Source organism: Hesperophylax consimilis, chromosome 8 (genome assembly GCF_061612785.1).
Source record: "Hesperophylax consimilis isolate HC1 chromosome 8, BYU_Hcon_1.0, whole genome shotgun sequence".
In the NCBI taxonomy this organism is placed as follows: Eukaryota; Metazoa; Arthropoda; class Insecta; order Trichoptera; family Limnephilidae; genus Hesperophylax; species Hesperophylax consimilis.
In genome coordinates, this window is record NC_142843.1 from 395,787 (window position 1) to 417,666 (window position 21,880).

General features: G+C 34.3%; 1 protein-coding gene across 1 annotated transcript in view; it reads left to right on the top strand.

Moving 5' to 3' along the window:
• The window catches only part of LOC149421351 (guanylate cyclase 32E), a 209,923-nt gene that overhangs the window by 56,750 nt on the left and 131,293 nt on the right, over positions 1-21,880 (top strand). The window contains exons 5-6 of the mRNA XM_089634696.1: positions 17,851-17,928; positions 18,022-18,275. Coding sequence (XP_089490822.1) covers positions 17,851-17,928; positions 18,022-18,275 — 332 coding nt within the window. The remainder of the gene's footprint in view (positions 1-17,850; positions 17,929-18,021; positions 18,276-21,880) is intronic.

The window sequence follows — 21,880 nt, forward strand, 5'->3', positions numbered from 1 at the left end:
ATTATTATACTCTAAGAAATCTTTGAACTCCTGACTAGTAAAAACGGTTCCATTATCAGTTACAATACAGTCCGGGTACCCAAAATTTGAAAAAATTCTCTTCAACTCATTAATCGTATGACTTGAGTCTGTTTTCGGTATTTCCACGCAATCTACCCATTTTGAGAAAGCGTCGCAAATTACTAAAAACATTTTCCCCGAAATTGGCCCACAATAATCCAGATGCAGCCTCTTCCATGCTGATCCTGAATTAGGCCAGACTGATAAATGACTCTTAGGTGGTAACGGCCTAACTGCTGCACAATCTTTGCAACTTTGAACGATTTTCTCTAAGTCCTTGTTCATTGACGGCCACCAAAAATAACCTTTGGCTAATCCCTTCATTTTTACAATGCCCAAATGCGATCTGTGTAACAAATCTAAAACTATACTCTGAAGCGAACTTGGAATTATAATTCTATGTTGCCAAAACAAACAATCATTTTCAATAGATAATTCATTCCTTTTAATCCAGAATTTCCATAAAAAACTGTCGCGATTTACCCACTTGGGCCACCCTCTACGAAGATGCCCTAAAATTCCTTGAATTTCTGGGTCTGAGCCTGTCGCTGCGACTATACGCTTTACATCTAAGTGTTCACACTTTTCTATATAGCCTATGAAATCGGAACCTAGATCGTCTTCCGATTTTTCCTCTGAGTTTTCCAACGGCAAACGCGATAAATAATCCGCATGATTATTAGCTGATTTGACGTACTCAATTTTGTATGAGAACCCTGCCAAGATGATCCCATAACGTTGCAACCGATTAGCTGCTAATACCGGTATGTGTTTATTTTCTCCTAAAATCCTCATTAGTGGCATATTGTCTACACATAATGTAAATTCTCTTCCATATAAATAGCGAAAAAACTTGTTTAACCCAAAAACAATAGCCAAAGCTTCCGAATCAAGGATGTTGTATTTTTTTTCCGCACTTGTTAAACTTCTAGACGCAAATTCATTTGGTCTCAACGATCCATCCGCGAAACTATGGAACAAGGAAGCTCCGAGCCCCGAGCTACTTGCATCAGTATATAGCTTAATAGGTAAATTAGGAAAGTAATTAGTTAGTATCCTATTACTACTCATTAGGCATTTAATCTTGTCCACAGCGTCTGAACACCTTTGATCGAACTCAAACCTCGTATTTTTCTTTAAGAGATTATGTAACGGTTCGCAGATTGAAGACATATTCGGAATGAAATTCCTATAAAAATTGAAAAATCCTAATAAATTTTTTAATTGTTGAACATCTGCTGGATACGGTGCTTTTTTAATAGCTTCTAATTTGTCACTTTGAGGTTGAATACCCTTTTCCGAAATTACGTATCCTAAAAAATCAATTGTTTTAACAAAAAATTCACATTTCTCCGTATTGACGCATAAACCACATTCTCTTAAGCGATTACACACCGCGCGAATATTATTCTCAAGATCTCGCTCATTGATCCCTGAAATTATAATGTCATCTAAATAAAAAGCCACGCCTTTTAATCCTTGCAAACAACTCGCTATAGTTCTCGTGAAAATTGCCGGTGCCGATTTAAAACCGAAGACCAGCCTATTAAACTGGAATAATCCCAAATGCGTATTAATGCATGTAAATCTTTTACAATGTTCCTCCAATTCTAACTGACAGTATGCTTGTTTTAGATCCAGTTTCGCAAATAATTTACCTGAACTTATCTTATGAATAACCTCTTCTATCTTGGGTAATGGATATTTTTCCAAATTTGTAATCAGATTAAGACTTCTTTTGAAGTCAGCGCAAACCTTAATGTTACCGTTCTTTTTTACGACAGGTACTATCGGTGATGCAAAATTGCTACTCGTGACCGGTGATATTATCCCGTCTTTTACCATAGACTTTAATTCCGCCTCAATTTTTTCTTTCATTGAAAAGGGAACCGGCCTAGCATTAAAAAAAATTGGACTCGCATCTTTATTAACCTTAAAAGACACCTTAAATTTATTAAATTTACCCAGATTTTCAGTAAAAACATCCGGAAATTCACGAATAAAATTATCCTTATATTCCTCTTCAGGGTCCACCGAATTAATTGTATTTTGTACTGAAGCGATTTCTAACCCAAAAATATCCATGAAATCTCTACCTACAATTAGATCTGAACCTCCCGCAACAATTATAAATGTAACATCATTGTTTTTATTTTTGAACTTCACGTCAAAAATAACTTTGCCAATAACTTTCAAAGGATTCCCTGCGTACCCAGTAATGATACGGTTATCCGCCAATAATTTTAATGAACCAAAATGACGCTTAAAGATTTCTTCCTGCATTACACTTAACGAAGATCCCGAATCGACCATCGCTCTTAAATGCTTGTCGTTAATTATAATGTCTGCTGTGAACGGTTTTATTGAAGCTATCACATGATTATTACAACAAAAATCCTCAACAATTGGATTTACACTATTTGAAAAGTTATTATTCACACAATATTTTTGCAGATGACCTACTTCATTGCATTTGTAGCATCTCGCATTGCGAAATTTGCATGAATTAGTACAATGACCCGTTTTCTTGCAAATTCGGCACTGGGTTTTCGCACCCGATGGTACTGTATACGTCGGTTTGTTTACAGATGAACTCGCGGCAAACTTTTGTTTATTGCCCTTAGAAAAATGCCTATTGCTAGTATTCTTACTGATGATGTTAACCTCTGATTTAACTGAATTATTTGGAACGTCTAAAACTGACATACTATTAGCTATTTCCTCTAGTTCACTAAGTGACAATTTCAGCCCTTTTAAGTAAATCTTGTCTTTAATGCGACCCGGTAATAATCCAATGGCAAACATATCTACTAAATTTTTCTCCAACCTAGCTTCAAATTCACAATAAGTTGACAAAGATCGTAATCTAACCCCAAAATCTTTAATGGATTCGCCCGCCTCTTGTCTTGCTGAAAAAAAATACTTCGCGTTCTTTGAATACTGAACGCTTTTTATTGCAATGTTTTTCAAGAAGTGCCCATAATTTTTCAAACGATACGTCCGTAACACTAAGTGGAAAACACAAATTTATCAACAAAGAGAGTGTATCCGGCTCCAAAAGATTTAACAGAAACGCCCTTTTTTTATCCGCGTTAATCTCATCATTTATAACGAAAAACTGTTCTAGACGAAGCTTAAACACGAACCAATCTCCCTCGAGATGATTAAAACTCGGAATTCTTCCCAATTCCATATCTACACGAAGCACAGACCACAATAAAAACACACAAGAAAAAAAAAACAAAACCCGGAACAATAACCTCCAACAAAAAAAAACAACTACTTAACTCAGGAACTCTTCTTTCCGCCGCCAGTCTTTCAGAAATTCCTTCAAAAGTTGTTATTATCCACCGCTCGCCTTGGCAATAGATAAATGCTGCAAACACCGCACGTCCTGGCAATGTTTTATTGTTCCAAATTAGCTCCACCGCTCGCCTTGGCAATGGATTATTTTCCTTTGTTAAAATGGTCCTCTGGTAAATTGCCTCTTAATTCCTAGAACAGAAATCGTCGATTCTAGGCCTCCACGGCCCTGGATAACCAATCTTGTCTCCCTTCTCCACGAAGGAAAACACAATTGGAAGTCACCCCGTGACTTAGCCCTCACGTTCCTGGTTGACAAAATTCTGCTGCCGTGTGACAACAAAAAAAAATTCTCTAGTTATCCTTCGACTGCGCCAGCTGTGATGTTCTCTCCTTCAGGATATACAGCCGTGAACTTCTTGCCACAGACTCCCAACACTCCTTGGATGGAAGATACCTCTTTCAGTAATAAATAGGTTACTTGTTATTAACTGGTTTATTTAGAATATCGCGTGTACAATATAACCGCGTTGGTCAACCTTTATCGGAACAAGCTAGATTCGGTCTCCCAGTGGGATTCCAATCAAACCTAACCTAAAGCTGAGACGCCCTCTGTCGTCGGAGGCTAAAACTAAGAGCACTTCCATCTGTGTCTGAAAGCCCGAAGCTTTATACACAACAATTAATGTCGTATTTTCAATCTTAGGATTCTAGCCCACTGAAAAATCAGTGCACGCCACTCTTTGCGGACAGAGACGCGAGCCGAACCACAAATTATGGTAAAGGTACGAAGCAACCGCAAGCGGCGCAGCGTTTCGGGCATTTTGCTTTTGCTTCGTTCCTTTCCCATAATCCGTTGTTCGGCTGGCGTGTGTATACGCAGCCTAAGACGTAGAATAATATTTATTATAGGTTACTAGATATGTTAACAAATGTACCGACTTGCACTAATGCACTTTATGCATACAGTCAAAACTGATGAATTTACGTTATTCAGGGAGAGCCAAAAAACAACAACATTTTTAGCGATATTTATATGTTTAATTAAAAAAGGACCTACTGCGCCTATGCTGCCGTTTTATAAAAAAAGATGGTATGAATCTCCCGATATTACTAAACCAAAACAGCGTGCATCTTACTTTACTAATAGTAACAAGATGAATGAACTATGAGCGCAGAAGATATCTATTATATAGGAATACGCACGCTCAAGTCGCGACGCGTATTGACTTATCTGTTGCAGCAGGCAGCAACCTGTATACACGCACGCACAAGTCTCATTAACTTGTGCGTGTGCAGAAGATGAGCTCGGAGCAGGCAGTCACATGTATATACCTACGCACAAGTTGCGATGTGACTGAGATGATGAGTCAACAGCAGGCACACACACGCATTGGGGTTCACCAATACACCGATAGCGCTTTTGCTGTCCCCGCTGAGATGAACGAAATAGAAATAATTTTTACAAATACCTATCGTTAAAATTTCTCGGCGCTCCTGCGCGCCCTTAAGCGACCCACTGTGTTAAATAATAATAATTTAGTCGTATAGTTCCTATCTACGATAAGTCCACTTTCGTGAAATGTTGGCAAATTGATATATTTTAATTACAAGGTTTTTTAAATAATAACTAGAGAATTATTTATTAAGTGGGCTTTGTTGTCAAACTACGGATGTAAATAATAAGATAAAACCATGAATTTCTTAATAGTTTAGGAGTAATTACGTAAATAATGATGGACTTATCGGCATTTGAAAGTAACTGTTAAATTAATCGTATATAGGAACTCACAGCCTGTGACTTATCGGTGTTTGTTTCTCAACACCGTTGACATGTGAATGACAAGTATAGGGCCAGCAAAAAATTTGATTTAAAGGAAACGAAAATATTTAATAATTATTTTTTTTTAACAAAAGTTAGTTAAGAAAAGTGAATAGAAGAAAAATAAAATAAAATACAAATGTAATTTTTTTTTTCGATTTTTTTTTTCATAAGTTTTTTACAAAAAAATACGATGGATAATATGTGTTTACAAAAAGAAAACCTAAAAATAATTTTTTTATTGTTTTCCTAAAAAAATAAACAAAATATTTTTTGTACTCTAAACAAAAGTAAACAATTATTGCAATATTTAAGAATTAAACAAAACCAATTTATAGAACGAAACATAATATTATTATAAAAAAGTAAATGCAGATATTTTATGATTACGATTTTTCTGTATTTATCACAAAATATTCAAAAACTATTGTGCCAATCAACTAAATTATAGAACAAAACACAACAATATTATAAAAAAGGAAATGCAAATATTTTGTGATTACAATTTTTCTGTATTTATCACAATAAATTCAAAAGCTATTGTGCGAATAAACTAAATTATAGAACAATATATATTATTAAAGAAATGTAGCAATTTTATGATGATAATATTTTTTTGTATTCATCTCGATAAATTCAAAAACAGATACTTTTTACACAAAAATCGAGGATTTTCAATTATTAATTCTTAATAAAAACTCGTGGTTTTAAACAAAACAAGTGTATTATTTTTATTAAAAAAACTTTGGTTAATTTGCCAATAATATTATGTACCTTACTTATTACAAGAAATAAACAAATAAAATAAAAACTTTTGTAAATTTGTTAATATTATTGTGTACCTTACTTATTATTAGAAATAATAATAAAAAACTGTAATAAAAATTAAACTTGAAAACAATAAATACAAACTAAATTATTAAAAACAACTGAGCGAAGTTTTGGGATCACCCAGTAATGACCGACTCTCAATGAATGATTCCACTCAAAATAGGAGATTTTTAAGGACTTATTACGGCTATCCACGTGTTTTTTCCATGATTCCTTGATGATGACTCGCTTTCTAGATGTATTACCCGCCACTTGAACAACATTTGTGGTAAGATCAGACATTATTTAACTGTAAAAACGTATAAAAAGGCAGACACTTTTACAAAACAACTGCTTCAGCGGCCATGTTAGAATTTGAAAAATGCTTCCCCCCCATTGGCTGCCTGGACGAAATCTTTCTCGCTCATTGGCTGCCTACACGAGCGGTGGACTTATCGGCTTTTGGAACATACTGCTACGTGGATTTATCGTTGTTTGGAACTCATTGCGATTTTGAAATCCACTTTTCGTAGGATTTTACGGCCGTTTTGAACTCATTGATATTTGATTAGTGTGCTAAAGAGCCGCTAGAGTAAAACTGCATCATTAGTTCATTTTTGGAAAATAGTGGACTCTTATGTCTATTGCTCTCTACGCGTACCATGGCGTGGTGTGACTTCTTAGAATCTTTGTGTATTTGAAGCAGCGTATTTTTTATATATGTATTTTTTAGAGGTGGGACTTGAAAGTCTTGAAAAAGTTGAGAGGTTGAATAATCTGATGGTTTCCTAGTAATAATTTTTATTATTAGTCTTTGGGTAATTTCCAGTGGCAAAATTGAGGTTTTGTAAGCTCCTCCCCACGCAACGATACCGTATTGTATTATTGAATGGGCTAGTGCGTAGTATATATTTTTAAGAATTTTTAAGTTAAGTATATTTCTTAAATTAATAAATATGTATATGAGTTTTCTTAATCGATTTATAATATTGGTTATTTGAGTCTTCCACTTAAGGTTATTATCTATTATTACACCCAAATATTTTATTTCTTTTTTATTTGCTATGCATAGACAATCATTATTTTGGCATGTTAATATTTTAGTGGCGCATTTTCTTGAATGAATTTTAATATTTAAGGCGATAGGAGGTAATTTTGTTATTTATACTAAAAAGTTAATTAAAATAAACTAAAAATATACTTAATTAAATCGTTTTCAGGTTGTAAATGTAACCCATTCGTTTGTTTTCTTCCGTTGTATTATAACTGGTCGCCAACGGATCAGTAGATAAGGGAGACAAATGTAAATGTCGAAAAACAATTTTCAGCTGCTGCGGCATTTACAGTTTCTATTGATTATTCAAGATTATTCTGACCTTTGAAAAAAAAAAATTATTAATGGTATGTAAGATTATTGAGAATAAGGTCGCGCGACAAGTGAGACACGCGCAGCTAGTAACAGTAAGAAGAGCGACGGAAGCATCAACCCACTTCATTTCCTTTAAATCCCGGGCAAATGTACGGACTCCCACAACTGCCTACATAAGGGCAGTGGACAGGACACCCTCTCTCATTCATCCCACATCCCTCTCCGTCACCCATTACGAACATTGACTAGTATTTGTGTATTTTTGTATCATTTTTTGATGCACGCTTCCCCCACGTTCAAGAAAATTGATATCGCAGATAAAGTGTGAGATTGTCAACATCTTTTGTAGAATTATTTACCGATCAATACAAATACTGTCGCAAGTGAGTGACCCATAGATTGTGCGATCTGAAAGGTTCATAATATTTAATAACGTTTCTCGATTTTCCGAATGATATAAATAGGCAAGATATCCAATTGATTATTATTTGGTGTATACATATAACGTATGCATTTGTATTGATTATTTGGTGGCTAAATGCCAATTATTTTTCGCAAAAATAAAACTTAATATATAATGCCTGTAGCAAAAATGGTATCGGTCGGGCGAGACTGGCGAGCATTCTATCCATTTTACAAACCACCTGTGTTCGTACCTTGAAACCATTCATTATTGACTACACGTCTGTTGATTAGAGGCATTTCCAAATACAACTGCAAACCTTGTTGGTTGCAAATAGTAAGTACAAATAATATTCTAGTGTTGTTCATATGTTATAGGTAGGCACTCACGTGGTTGAACTTTAAATTAGTCTATTTCTTAACTATTTCGGGAGAGAATTTACCCCAACCCTAAAAGATTGAAAAAAAGTTTATATTTGTACTGTCCTGATGAAGGTTGAGTTCAACCGAAACCGGTCGACGTATATAAATTTAATAAAGTGGTTTAAAACAAAGATATTCTTTCATTTGTGTCCTTAAAGATTGCTATTCTGAAAGATTAGTCTATAAACTTATACAGAATCTGTACTCCAATCATTTAGCTCATTCAAGTAAACATTTGTGACCCTCCGTAATTCTGTTTACATATTTATATGTTTTTTTTTATAAATACCACAGATATAGGAATTAATAGACGAGAAGATAATGGCGAGGGGTAAAATCAACTGTTGAAGAACGAAGGGGGTAAGGCTGACTGTGATTCGTCAATAAATCAATCTGACAGTAAATAGGCATCTCGCATTATAATATCACCATTTAGTTCTTGAAAGTAAAATCTGCTTTTGAATGAATAGACATTTTTACATGGGAGCGCAAATTACTCGCCACGTTATGAACTAATTTGCGAAGTCCAAATTCGGCAAAGGGCAGCATCTATTTTCAGAGTCGTAGTTAGTTTCAGAGTATTTAGTTAAGACACTTTTACAAATGTTTCATAAATTACTTACCCCAGTAAACAACGATGAGCACACTTGAGAATCGCTACATTGTGATGTGATAGTATATGTTTCTAAAACTGATCCATATAATACGGTGTGAATAAGCTTAAAATAAAGTAAAATAATGCTTACTTATGGAATGTAATACGACAATTGGGTTTATTCTCTTTTTCACATCTATTTTTACAAGTTTTCATATCACAAGTCAACATTTTGCAGTGTTATTTCGTGATGAATCGATGATGCCTCGACCATAGTTCGCACAAGAATGATGACGTCACGTTTTCAAATTTCACTTGAGGCCATACGCGAGCACAGCCGGCTCCAATGGAACCGGTATGGGGAGTGGGGATAATACGCTTTTAATCACTTAGGGCAGGTCTACTAATATTCATATGTCTATGATAAATACATAAATTCTACTGTACGAGTAGGTACTTACCTATATACTTATGAACGCTGTTTCCCATCTTCCCCTACTTTAAATAAATATCTCCATGATAGAATTTCTTCATAATTTATGCACGTACACGTTCAATGTGAATTTTAATTTGTTCAATGTTGATATAACTGTCGGTATATTTATATGGAAATAATAATTTTACACGAAAATTGACAATTAATAATTGTTATTTATCTAAAATAGATGGGCTCATCGACCGAGTGAGCAATTTTAATAGAAAATTCGTAATATAATGTATTTTCAATAACTAACATTTATTAAGTTTACCACTGAAACCGAAATAGGAGGGTTTATATGTGTATATGTGTGGGTGTGTGACAACTTACGCATATCTATCTAGACGCAAAACAAGGGGCTCGGTACAAATAGGATTCGGTATTCATCTTCGCGGTTAATGTCTCGAGATAAATGTAACTTATTTGCTGTGCGGACTGCGGACCCGATGGCCAGGAAATGCAATCTTGCTGCTAGAGTAGACGGCCGGGTCGGAAGGGTCGGGAAACAAAGGGACCCAACTTCTGTTATGGGATCAAACCCAAACAAGATTGCTACATTTCCCCAACAGCAGGTTGCATCGTGAGATATGACCGGGAAACATACTTTACATTTCCCGACTTGTTTGTCGGACAAACACATTTACCTTATTCAATATATCTAATGAAATTCAACTGAGATAAATACCACTTATAGACAATGTCCACGTGGATTTATTTTGGAAAATACTACAATATTAACTAAGAAGCGCGAGGGTCCGGATTCGTGCGGCTTTTTTAAAAGAGTGCCAAGATTTGTTTTTAATTTCAGGCAGGAAATTGAATGGATATTTTCCGGAGAGTCAGTTTTTTCGATATATGTTCATCATGATTTCTCCTCTGATCTGATTTAAAATACATTCCATGTGCTTCTATTATTCTTTCACAGTTCCGTGCCTTAATTCTAGGTATTAGGGTATGTAAAAGAACTCCGTTGTAGACTCCTAGCCTTGTTTTTTAACAACTTTGTATTTGTGACCAATGCACGCCATTGAATCATTTCCCGCATTCCCCCTTTTCCAGTATCCATCAGACAACCGGTCTCTCTACGTGAAGTGCCTTTCGATTTTACCGTACATGCCTTCTTTGCTCTCTCAGGGGTAAATCCTAAATACGATGGTTCGATTGGGAAGAGAGAGGGAGCATAGAGTTGAAACCCCGCAGCGAGAACACGGTAGTCCTCTCAGCGCGGCTGTGTCTGGAAGATGGTGAATGGTTGCTGGTGGCTGTGCTGTAACAACTCTGCTCCCAGCAGGTAGCTCTCCGGAACTTCTGCTCCCCGCTGAATTGGCTCATTATTTCCAGCTGCTTCATTCGCTAAATAAATATATTTAGCATTGTTTGATCAAAGTGCCTGATTATAAAGCTTCGTAAAATCACCATTTAAGAAAACGATACGAGAGTTTTCAAACATTCACAATTCACAATCATTGAATAAAATTTAAAATAAATTTCTGACAATACTTTGAAAAGTTCCTGTTATTGCAATATATCAGCTTCTCGCGTTACTCCTTTGTCATTAATCTTTGATTATGAGTAATCTTTTTTTTTAAATTGAGTACAATTAAAATGATGTATGTTTTTTATACAGACCTCGCCGGGTTTTATACTTGTTCTGAGGTCTTATTACTGTGATAATATTTTACATTGTTCTTCTAATGTTTTTCATATTTCTTTATTTTCCAGTTTGTTTGGTATGAAATATCTTCCTGTTGTATTTATCCAGTTTGTAATTTATTTTTTAATCTAGATTTTTAATTTTGTGTTTTAATTACGCCTGGAATAATATTATACATTTTTAGTCCTAGGTAGTACTTTGTCCTTTGTCCAAAGTAGTGTTCGTTGCAGGTATTAATATGTTATGAAAATACTTACATAGCTCTGGATGTGTATATGTTTGAGTGGAGTTACCATGTGGTTTATTTTGTGTAGTGATTTAATTTTGCAAATTAATTGTACATGTTATTTGTATGTTTATTCCTCGTACTGTATGTTTATTAATTGGCATAAAACTTGTCCTGTATTTCTGGTTCATTTATCAAATTCAGCCTGCAATATCATTTTTATCACGAGGTAAGAATATTTCACGTACGTTCATTTAGTTTTCAAAAATAATTAAATATGCCATATTGCCCAACAGGCATAAACAAACATACGCGTTATTCCTGCGTCAACGTTGTTTTGAATGGAAGTGTCATTTTAAAATTGGTTCTGCTTGTGTGAAGAATAATGTATACAAGCTAAAAAGTAGTTAACAGAAAATTATTTGAAAAATCTTTTACCAAATTTGAAATTATAATTTCCCGTAATTTTTACAGTGGTTTAGTAATTATCGATAACAATCAGAAGGTTTAGAAAGAAGAGTTTCGAAACTCTAAGTAGGTAGGTGCATTATAAAAGAGCCGATTATTGGTCTCGATCCGTGCCCATCTGCCACTCATCCCGTCTAATCGTCCGAACTTCCAACCAACAAGAAATAATAGGTATTCTGCGAGATAGTTCTTGTTTTATCGCAGTTTGAGACATTCACGAGTCGTTGCGCTTCCAGTTTCTTATGCACTTAGCCGCAATGTCGCGAGAATCATTGCACAAATAGGACATTTAAAAATAGAATACCGTTCACAATTCACATCTCCGCAAAATCTACAATATTCTAAATAGAATTTTAGAGACGTTCTACTTTTGCGACAATAATAAGAGATGATATTCTGTGTCCAGCCAACCGAGCAAAAATCATTTTCATAAACAGACCTACAAATTAAACCCAATGGCGAAACGTACGCTGAAGGAGCAGAATTTAGCACCGAATTGTGTGTTGACGTAAGACATGATTTGACATTTCTCTTTGCAGTCGGTGGGTCTTCAAATCTTTTAAGGTTTATACGAAGCGCGGAAAAAGAGCCAAACCGTAAGACAAAAAAAATTGCTCCCTGCGTTCAGGTTTTAGATATCTATTTTTAAAACTTTAAATTTTCAATTCTTACCTTTCCATACCTTTACAGGCGGTATTAGAAGTGGAAGATCAATCGAAAAAAACAATAAATGTAAAAGTCAATACATATTGCTAATGCGTAATGAATACTACTAAAACGCCAATGTATATTTAAAGGAACTTTTCCCATTAAAAGTTTTTAAATCACTAACTCCAATCTCAGTCCATTGTTTATAAGCAGACTTAAAAATTAAACAATGAAAGCAAAAATTACCTACGCTCATTTTATCCACTGACAAAAATTATAACTTTTCGTTTTAAAATATCGTTTTTAACCTCTTTATTTTTCTCTCTTGTAACATTTTTAATTATCGCTTTATTTGAATACGTTTGTCGTGATTCAATGAATTGTTTGCGATTTCTTTCAATACGATACCCACAGAATTTGACATTTTAAATTATTCCATGCAATTACGAAAACAATGATAAATATTAATTTTCAAGTTCAAGATGGTTGGTCAACCTAAGAGTAAAAAACATCTACGATGTTTAAATAATAATGCTTTTTCGGAATCCGCGTACCATTTAATAAAAAACTAATCACTCATTTGATAAAATATCGGAAACTAAAATATTACATAAAAATGGAATTGGAATTAACTTGAATTGGATTAAATAATTTCGAAGCCACCTAAATTAAAAAAGCCGTTAATTATAATTTAAATGTAATTTAGGCACAATCAAGTTTTAAAAATAATTCACCAAAATTTGGTTATTAAACATAACTTGATTGACTGCCGTAATGTAGTACCATATTATGAATACGAACCAAATTCATTTTTAGAAAACGAATTTTATAAAATATATTATGATAAAACTATACTAACAGACCGAGCGATTAGTCATAATAGACCCGATATAGTTTTACATGACAAAATTAAAAAAAATAACTTATATCATTGATGTCGCTATTCCAAATTCCTGTAATATTCAAAAATCTGTTAGTGAAAAAATAAGAAAATACACAGATTTAGGAAATGAAATAAAAAGAATTTGGCATTCTCAGACTATAAAAATATTACCATTCGTTATTTCGGCTACTGGCATTATACCTAGCTCTCTTATCAAAAATTTAGGCGTATTAGATCTATCAAAAAAATTATATATAAAGATGCAAAAGTCGGTCATTTTGAATACATGTTGGATAACAAAAGATTTTTTAAATATTTATGTTGAGGGATCAGTAGGATTTATAGGCCCTGTTAGAAGTTCTACCGAGCCGAACTCTCTGATATGAAAATATCTGGAGTCGGTGAATTATTTTCCCATTTGATCTCTGGTGAGTTGACGTGTTGTTCTTGTATTGTTTTGTATTTATTTTGCTTATATAATGCACTTACATAATGTTCATTGACTAGATGATCATTTGTGGAAAAGTGAGTGGAAGGGTTAAGTTTTTTCTTTGGGGAAGATTTAACCCGGGCAACTAAATCGGAAGTTTAAAAAAAAAATTAAAATAATTAAATAAATTTTAAGTGATATTTAATTTATTCCATTAATCTCTGCTGAAACTGTCCCCCTCCCACACTCACCAACCCGTCCTAATTATATTATCCCCTCCTATTATACAGGGGTTTCCAATAAGAGGTGTTATTTTGATATTCAATCGTAAAATATCAATGGTTTCGTTGCTTGTATGGCACGTAGCGCCGTTTTGTTGAAAGTAAACGTTGTTCAAATCAATACCATCCAATTCCAGCCATAAAAAATCATTAATCATCCCTCAATAGCCCAATCCATTCACCGTAACTGTTGCTCCAGCCTCATTGTCAAAAAAGTAAGGTCCAATGACTCCGCCGGACCATAAACCGCACCAAACAGTCGCACGTTGAGGATAGAGAGGCTTTTCAACAATAACTCTTGGGTTTTCCGAGCCCCAGATGCGACACTTTTGCTTGTTGACGAAGCCACCGAGGTGGAAATAGGCCTCATCACTCAAGATGATTTGCATTTGATTCACTCAAGTGAATTTTAATAATTTCAATGCGTTGTTGAAGCGTGTATCGTTCCATTTTTATGAATGGTGTAGTTTCTACTTGTCAAATGTCAAAAATGACAGCTTCAAAAGTAACATCTTCCGAAATAGCGGGCTATTCAAAATAACACCTCTTATTGGAAAACCCTGTAGGTGTGTCTCTTTCTTTCTATTTTGTATCTCTATCACTCATTGTTTTTATTTACTAATTATCTTTAGTTAATAATAATAAGCCCTGACGAAGCTCGGGAAAAGCGAGACCCTGTTGGCGATCTTTTTTAATTAAAAAATAAAAGTGGTGTATTTTTTTATTTTTTATTTATTTATTCAGTGAATTTTATGAATTACAATTTTAGTGTACTTAATAACTCCCACACTAGGCTTATGCCCGTGTTGTGGTAGTCATAATTCTATAAATTACAATAAAACCATATGTTCTAGTAATAAAAAATTAAACATAATAATAATAATAATAATAATAATATCTTTATTTAAGAAAGTTTACACATTACAACTATAAATACATATTATGGTGTACATTAATTTGTAACTTTTATATTTAAGGTTATAAATTTAAACAAAATGAAGAACTATTAATACAAACATAATATTTTGAAGGTAAATAGAAAATAAAAGCACAGTTGTGGTTTCTCAAATACCGCCTCACTAGGCTAGCCTGTGTTGAGGCAGAATTATTTGTGTTAGTTCCTAATACCATTGAACATACCTATACTTGTATTAAGAAGTATTCGCTCAATAATGTGGTGGTAATGTGGTGACTTCAATAACTGCAAATTTGGGTGAATGCACCGGTAAAGGCCCTATTCTTATTTTTAATCCAAATTTTTACATTATCTTTGAAATTTTTTTGTGAATCACATTGTTTTATGCTGTCTGGAAGAATGTTGTAGAGTCTTGTCGCAAAGTATTTAAAATTTCGTTGACCAAACGTAGTATGTGTTTTCGGAATTTGTAATAAGATTTTGTTATTGCTTCGAGTACATCGTGTATTTGAACTTTTTATGTAGTAATTATTTATATTTGAGTATAGATGAGTAAGAATGGTTTTTGCATATAGCTGCCGAACATCGAATACATTCATAATATTAAAAATTAGATTCGAGTCTGTAATAATAGGTAGCCTTAGAATTATTTTTAAAATTGTTTTCTGAGCCTTTATGATCGGGTCTAGTGCAGATGAAGTGCCGCCTCCCCATGCTATGATACCATACTCAATAATAGATTGGCAGACTGCAAAATAAATCATTTTCAGGTCTTGAAAGCCGAGAAAGTTTCGTATGATTCTAAAAAAGTGCATGGTTTTTCTAATTTTGTTTGCAATTATTTGGGTATGAAGGTTCCATTTGAGATATGGATCAATGGTGAGGCCGAGGTACTTCATCTGAGTAGAGCGCTCAATGTAGGGGCACTGACAGCATTCATCGGAATTCAAACACGAGTGTATTCTGATGTAGGCATCATCAGGAGGTTGACCAGTAATATTAATACTAGGTGTGACATATTTAGTTTTCTCTGTGTTCAGTGTGAGCGTGTTTATATCCAACCATTTTTTTACCATGCTTATGTCCGTTTCAGCTTTTTTGTAGACAGCTAGCCAAGTGTCAGCTTCAAACAGTAAGACGGTGTCATCGGCAAAACTAACGATTTTCCCCTGAATATTAATGTTGCATAAGTCGTTAATATACAACAAGAACAAAGACGGACCTAATATACTACCTTGTGGTATACCGTAGTTAGATGAACAAGTGTTGCTAAGTATGTTATTTATTTTAACTTGTTGCTTGCGCTCATTAAGGTAACTTTTAAAAAAGTTAAGTTCGTTTCCCGTAATACCGATTTGTTTAAGTTTGTTTATTAATTTATTGTGTGATATTGTATCAAAGGCTTTGGAAAGATCTAAGAAGATAGAAATACATTTTTTCCTTTTATCAAGGTGTTTTACAATGAAATCTGTGACAGCGGCAATAGCGTCCGAGGTGCTCTTGTTTTCTTGAAACCCGTATTGATTTTCTGAGATCAGTTTATGGCTCACGAGGAATCTTACCAGCTGTGAATTGATGACTTTTTCAAATACTTTTGATAGGCTTGTTAGTAGGGTTATTGGTCGGTAATTATTTATATCAGTCTTGTTTCCTGTTTTAAGTATAGGAATAACGATACCTTGTTTAAGATTTGAGGGGAAGTGGCCCTGAGTGATACTAAGGTTTATTAAATGTTCAAGGGGCAATGCAATTTCCGTAGACAGCGTTTTCAAGATCTTGGTTGTTATGCCATCAACCCCGGCTGAAGAAGTGTTTTTTAGGGAATTGATAATTTTTAGAATCTCTTCTTCTGACACCGTTTGGAAATTGAGTCTTCTGTTGGAGTATTGAAGTCCTGTTTCAGTAGGTTGAACATTCCCATAATTTGGTAGACGAGAAGCAAGATTTGAACCAATATTAATAAAGAAATTATTGATGTAATCCGCAACGACCTTAGGATTTTTTGATGTGTCAATAATTTTTCCATCAATGGAGAGTTTTTGTATGTCCTGTTTGTCTTTGGCATTTTGAGTATTTGTGGCTTCTCTTAGAATTTGCCATATTTTTTTGGGATCGTTATTGCTTCCTTTGATTTTGTCTCCATAGTAGATTTCTTTTGCCTTTCTAATGACTTCCCCGCACGTATTTCTGTATCTTTTATAGATGTTTAATGAGATTACGTCGTAAGGATTGTCTTTCACTTTTTTGTGAAGTGCATTTCTTCTGCGAATGCAGTTGATGATTGAATGACTTATCCATGATTTCAAGGGTTTAATTTTGTTTGGAATTTTTTTTGACAAAGTTGTGGTATTATTACTTAATTCATTTTTCAAAAAGTCAACAAAATATCTCCATGCATCATCTGAGTTTTTTATTTGGAAAAGCTCTTGCCAAGATTTATTTTTAATTGAGATAATATAGAAGGAAAAAAAATAAACATATTTAAGGAAAATATAAATCAAAATATATGTTTTTTATACATGCAAACATACATACATACACATATATAGATGCTCAGATACATATACATACATACATGCATACATAAATACATTCATATCAAAAAAATATATATATATATAAAATATATATATATATACATATATACACATACATACATTCATGCATGCATATATAAATACATTCATACACATCTATATATGAACACATTACAAATTATGTTTTTTTCATTTAATATATAATGGTATAATGGCACGGGTAAGCCACCCAGTGAGGCCAACATTACTAAATTGTTCTAAGAAATGTAAAATATTATACCATAATAAAAAAATAAAAATGTCACAACACAGAGTATTTGCTTCCTTCAAATAAAATATTTTTATAATATTTTGAAAACCGCTAATTATTGTGAATTTTTGAAATTGGCGACAAAGTCAACGAAGGGCACACAAATAGTTTTGGAGACGCATCTAGTCTTATAACAATAATAATAAAAAATAAATAATGTTCTTTAGTCAATTATTTTCCTTCTTGAACGATAAAACGGGAAAACATAAACGGATCGTGTTTCCTTTTGTTCCAGTTTATGTCAGCCTGGGAAACCATTATGACCATCTCGGACTGATGGTCGCTATGGACGAGATGAAATTATTCGACAAGGGTGAGTTTTATTAGTTTCTGTATATTTCATTGAATACATCAAAGTGAATAAGAATGAAGAGTATGTGTGTTTGTTTGTTTGTTGTATGGTCAGGGGAGTACTGGGTGCTGGGGGTGGACATCGAGCAGTACGAGTCGGGCGCGCCCACCAAGTACCTGCGCGGGCTGCTGCGGGACGCGTCCTCCGGGCCCGACCCCTCCGTGACGCGCGCCTTCCGAGCCTTCCTCGGCGTGGTGCCCAGCGCGCCGCGCAACTTCCAGCACTTCTCCGTGCAGGTCAACCGCCACATGGAGCTGCCGCCTTTCAACTACCGCAATGCCGTCACCTACATCGGGGGCATGAAGATGGCAAGTCTGCAAGATGATGTGCATACATTCTTTTACATATATCGCATATAGTACCAGTTATAAAAGAAATGTTCGTATACTCTGTATGGGTTAGTCATAGTGTTTTGCGAACACCTCACTAAGAGAATCTGTCCTAGAAGAAGGTGTTCGCATGAATTAAGGAAAGTGTTATTATGCCGTCATAAGTAATAACCTAGCATCGTCTTTCCAAATCTCAAGGATACTCTTGTTCCAACCATGGCGGCAGTATTGCATATTCGGTTATTTGTTTATGTATTTAATTCCACAATATAAATATACCATACACAATAATTACATGTCACAGAATACAAACATAGGATATATAACTGTGGTATTTGATCATAAAATGACGACAGATACTATAACATTAATACACGGTCTAGAAGAAGATAAAAGTATATTATAAACAAGTATCAGTTGGACTTAGGTTTTATTGATAATGATTTAAAAGATACGATAGTATAGCCTTTATGTACCTAGCTTCTGTGCAGTTAAACAGATCCGCTACATCTGCGTACCTTTTACTAACTTCATGTAATCTAGGTACAAGCGAGTGTTTGAAATGCTCAGTCATGGAATTATTATATTTAAACAGGATTTTAAAACGAGTATCTCTTGTAGGTATATAAAATTCAACGAGGTTAATTAAATCAAGGCTGTCTACAATACCATTTACAATTTTTACAAACACAAATATTAAGTCGGATATAATTCTTCGATCAGAGGGTTTCTATAAAATTATTTTTTTTCTTTAAGTAAATATAATTTATACTTTCAATGGGAATACCGAATTTAAAATTAATGTGTCTTAGGAATTTTTGAGGTTTTTTTTCGATAGAATCTTAATATATTTTAAAATGGAGAGACCAGTTCGAGGAGTTATATTCGGTTGGTGACAATCAAAGAAAGTATTTTAAAAAATATCAAACAATTATACAACAATAATCTATGTAAGTAGAACTAATAACGAAATTTACAAACTTATTAAATTGTAATATTTAATTATTAAAGACAATAATATTAGCGATTCAGGAAAAGATAAGATCGCATTTAGGACTCTACCAACTGAGCTAATGTATTCATATCTCCTTCGGTCATATTTATACTTCGAACAAGAACTAACAACACATTCATTTTCTCACCGCACATTATTATTGGCTGCTGTCTTTATGTATAATCGCAAGACTCAACTCAAACTAAATGCAACCTAGACAGTGTCTTGGATAAATATATTCTATTTTTATTTCAATGTGCGACACCCATTGAATTTTCTGCAAGTCCAGGATGAATATTTATTTTGGGAATATTAATGGGTAAAACCTCAAATTGTTAAATATAATTATTAAAGTCAATATTAGCGAGAGCTAATGGGTGAGAGCGAATAATAATTACATTAATTGAAAAGAACGGAGAGCGAATAATAATTCAAATTTTCGTTTAAGAATCGCTTACATTGTCTTTTATAATTAAATATTACAATTTGGGGTTCACTCATTAAGTTATTCCAAAAATAAATAATTAAATTGTGTTTTGTTTGGTTTATATATTTGGTTTTGGTCAATAGGTTATGGAAAAATTGTGTTCATCCAGTCTGCGATCTGTATTATAGTTTGTGAATTGGTGAATTAACAGCAGGTTGTTTCAAAGTAGGTGAAATGCAGCTATACGGTTTTATAGAATAGTACTTAAAAGATCTTTGTCTGTAGGTCCACCTATAGAAACTAATTAGTAGCATTTAGAGCCTTGCATGGTGAAAGGCTGAGTAAATTACACTTCGATTGTTATCTCCGAGCACCCAAAGTTTCCAGAATTTTATTAAATTCCTGGCTGAACTCTGGCTCAGTATCTAGCTTACTAAATCCCATGTCCACGCAGCCATCACTACCAGAAGTTAGAGGCTAACTAGAACAAGTTAAGTATGATTATTACGAGAAGACTGCTTGTGGTACTGAACCGTGTTGTGCTTTCAAAATGTAGTTATGGAATCCGAGTCACGCCAAGCGCCGGGGGTGTGAAATAGCGAAGTCCTCGTGCCTCAAACAGATGTGAATACAAAGTAATTAGAGTTAAAATTCAGATGGAGAAAGTATTTTGTTTCATGTTCTCCCAGTATAAGGTTTTTTTTTTATTTTCTTTAAATAATGGCATACAGAGCTCCAAGCCAAAAAGAGCCCTTTGTCTTTCATCGTGATTTTAATTGAAAGGTGTAATTTCGATTTGTGAAAAAAATATTTGCAATGCAACATGGCTGCATTATGGGGAGAATTAGTCTCTACGTAGGATTTGGTTCGGTTTTTTTATATTGGGTTTTTATATTTTGATTCCGCGAGACTTTTGTTGTTTTGTTGAGTTTTGAGACGAGATGTGTGTTTTAAGGAGTGACACCTCAGAGTCCTGATGAAATTGGGAAACCCTCATCCATTTGGGTGCTCCCAGGGCAATACGTACGTCTTTATTTTGAAAGATTGGAGCCTTTTCAAATACGACTCTGAAGCGTGGGTCAGATGGGACTCGCATTGCATAAGCTAGTTTTGGCCTTATTATCGATTTTTAAATTAAGAGTTTGTTTTTGATTGATAATTATTTTTATTTTTTTTTACATAGCATGGGGTAGAGGGCTGATAAGTTTTTATTGGCTGAGGATAAGATTTCATTGATGTGTTTTCTCCAGGTTAATTTACTGTCGAGGGTTACTCCGAGGTATTTAATGTTTTTTTTCCAAGAGACGTTTTCTCCAAATAGGTGGATGTTGGGAGGCCTTTTTGGGTGTCTTTGTGAGAAAACACAGGCTGCGCTTTTTAAGGGATTTATGCTAATTCGTCATTGTTTTAAAAAGTTTCTAATTCTGAAGCGTGGGCTAGAAAATCATGGGCAGCTGTTATTCCGCTTACTGAGGTCGACATGATTTCGGTATTGTCTGCAAATTTGCCCATTTTTGTTTTTATGGTTGTATATCGCTTAAATAGATATTGAAGCGAGCTGGCGAGAGAATAGAGCCTTAACAATCTCACTGTGGAAAGAATTCCATCTAATTTGATTCTAAATTTACGATCTTTAATAAAATTGACTTTGAGTTGGATCATTGATAGGGGGATACCTAGGAGGGATATTTCATAAATGAGGCCTCTGTGCCAAAGTTTGTCGAACTCTTTGCAGACTTCTAGGGAGAGGACTACCATGTGTTAGCGGCTATTGAAAGCAATTGTAATTACTTCGACCACCCGCAAGAGTTGATGGAGGGTAGAGTAGTATAACTTCCAGTCTCCAGTGCATGAACTTCTTCCTTTTATGGATCCACCATGCTCGTACAACAATATTTTCTATCATTGCGCTCGGACCATCGGGAGCCTTCAGCAAACTCCGGCAAACTCCGGCTAGAATTGGGATAGCCCATAGACATATGACTTATATTCATATGTCTATGGGATAGCACCAGTAGGGATGTGTAGTTGGGTAGTAACCCACACGTTACAGAGTTTCATAATTATTTAGCTTGAATGGATATTTGAACTCGCGTACCAATAGAGCTAACAAAAATATCATTTCTGGCCAAAGATTGCGTTTTTGGTAGCAACGTATGGTTT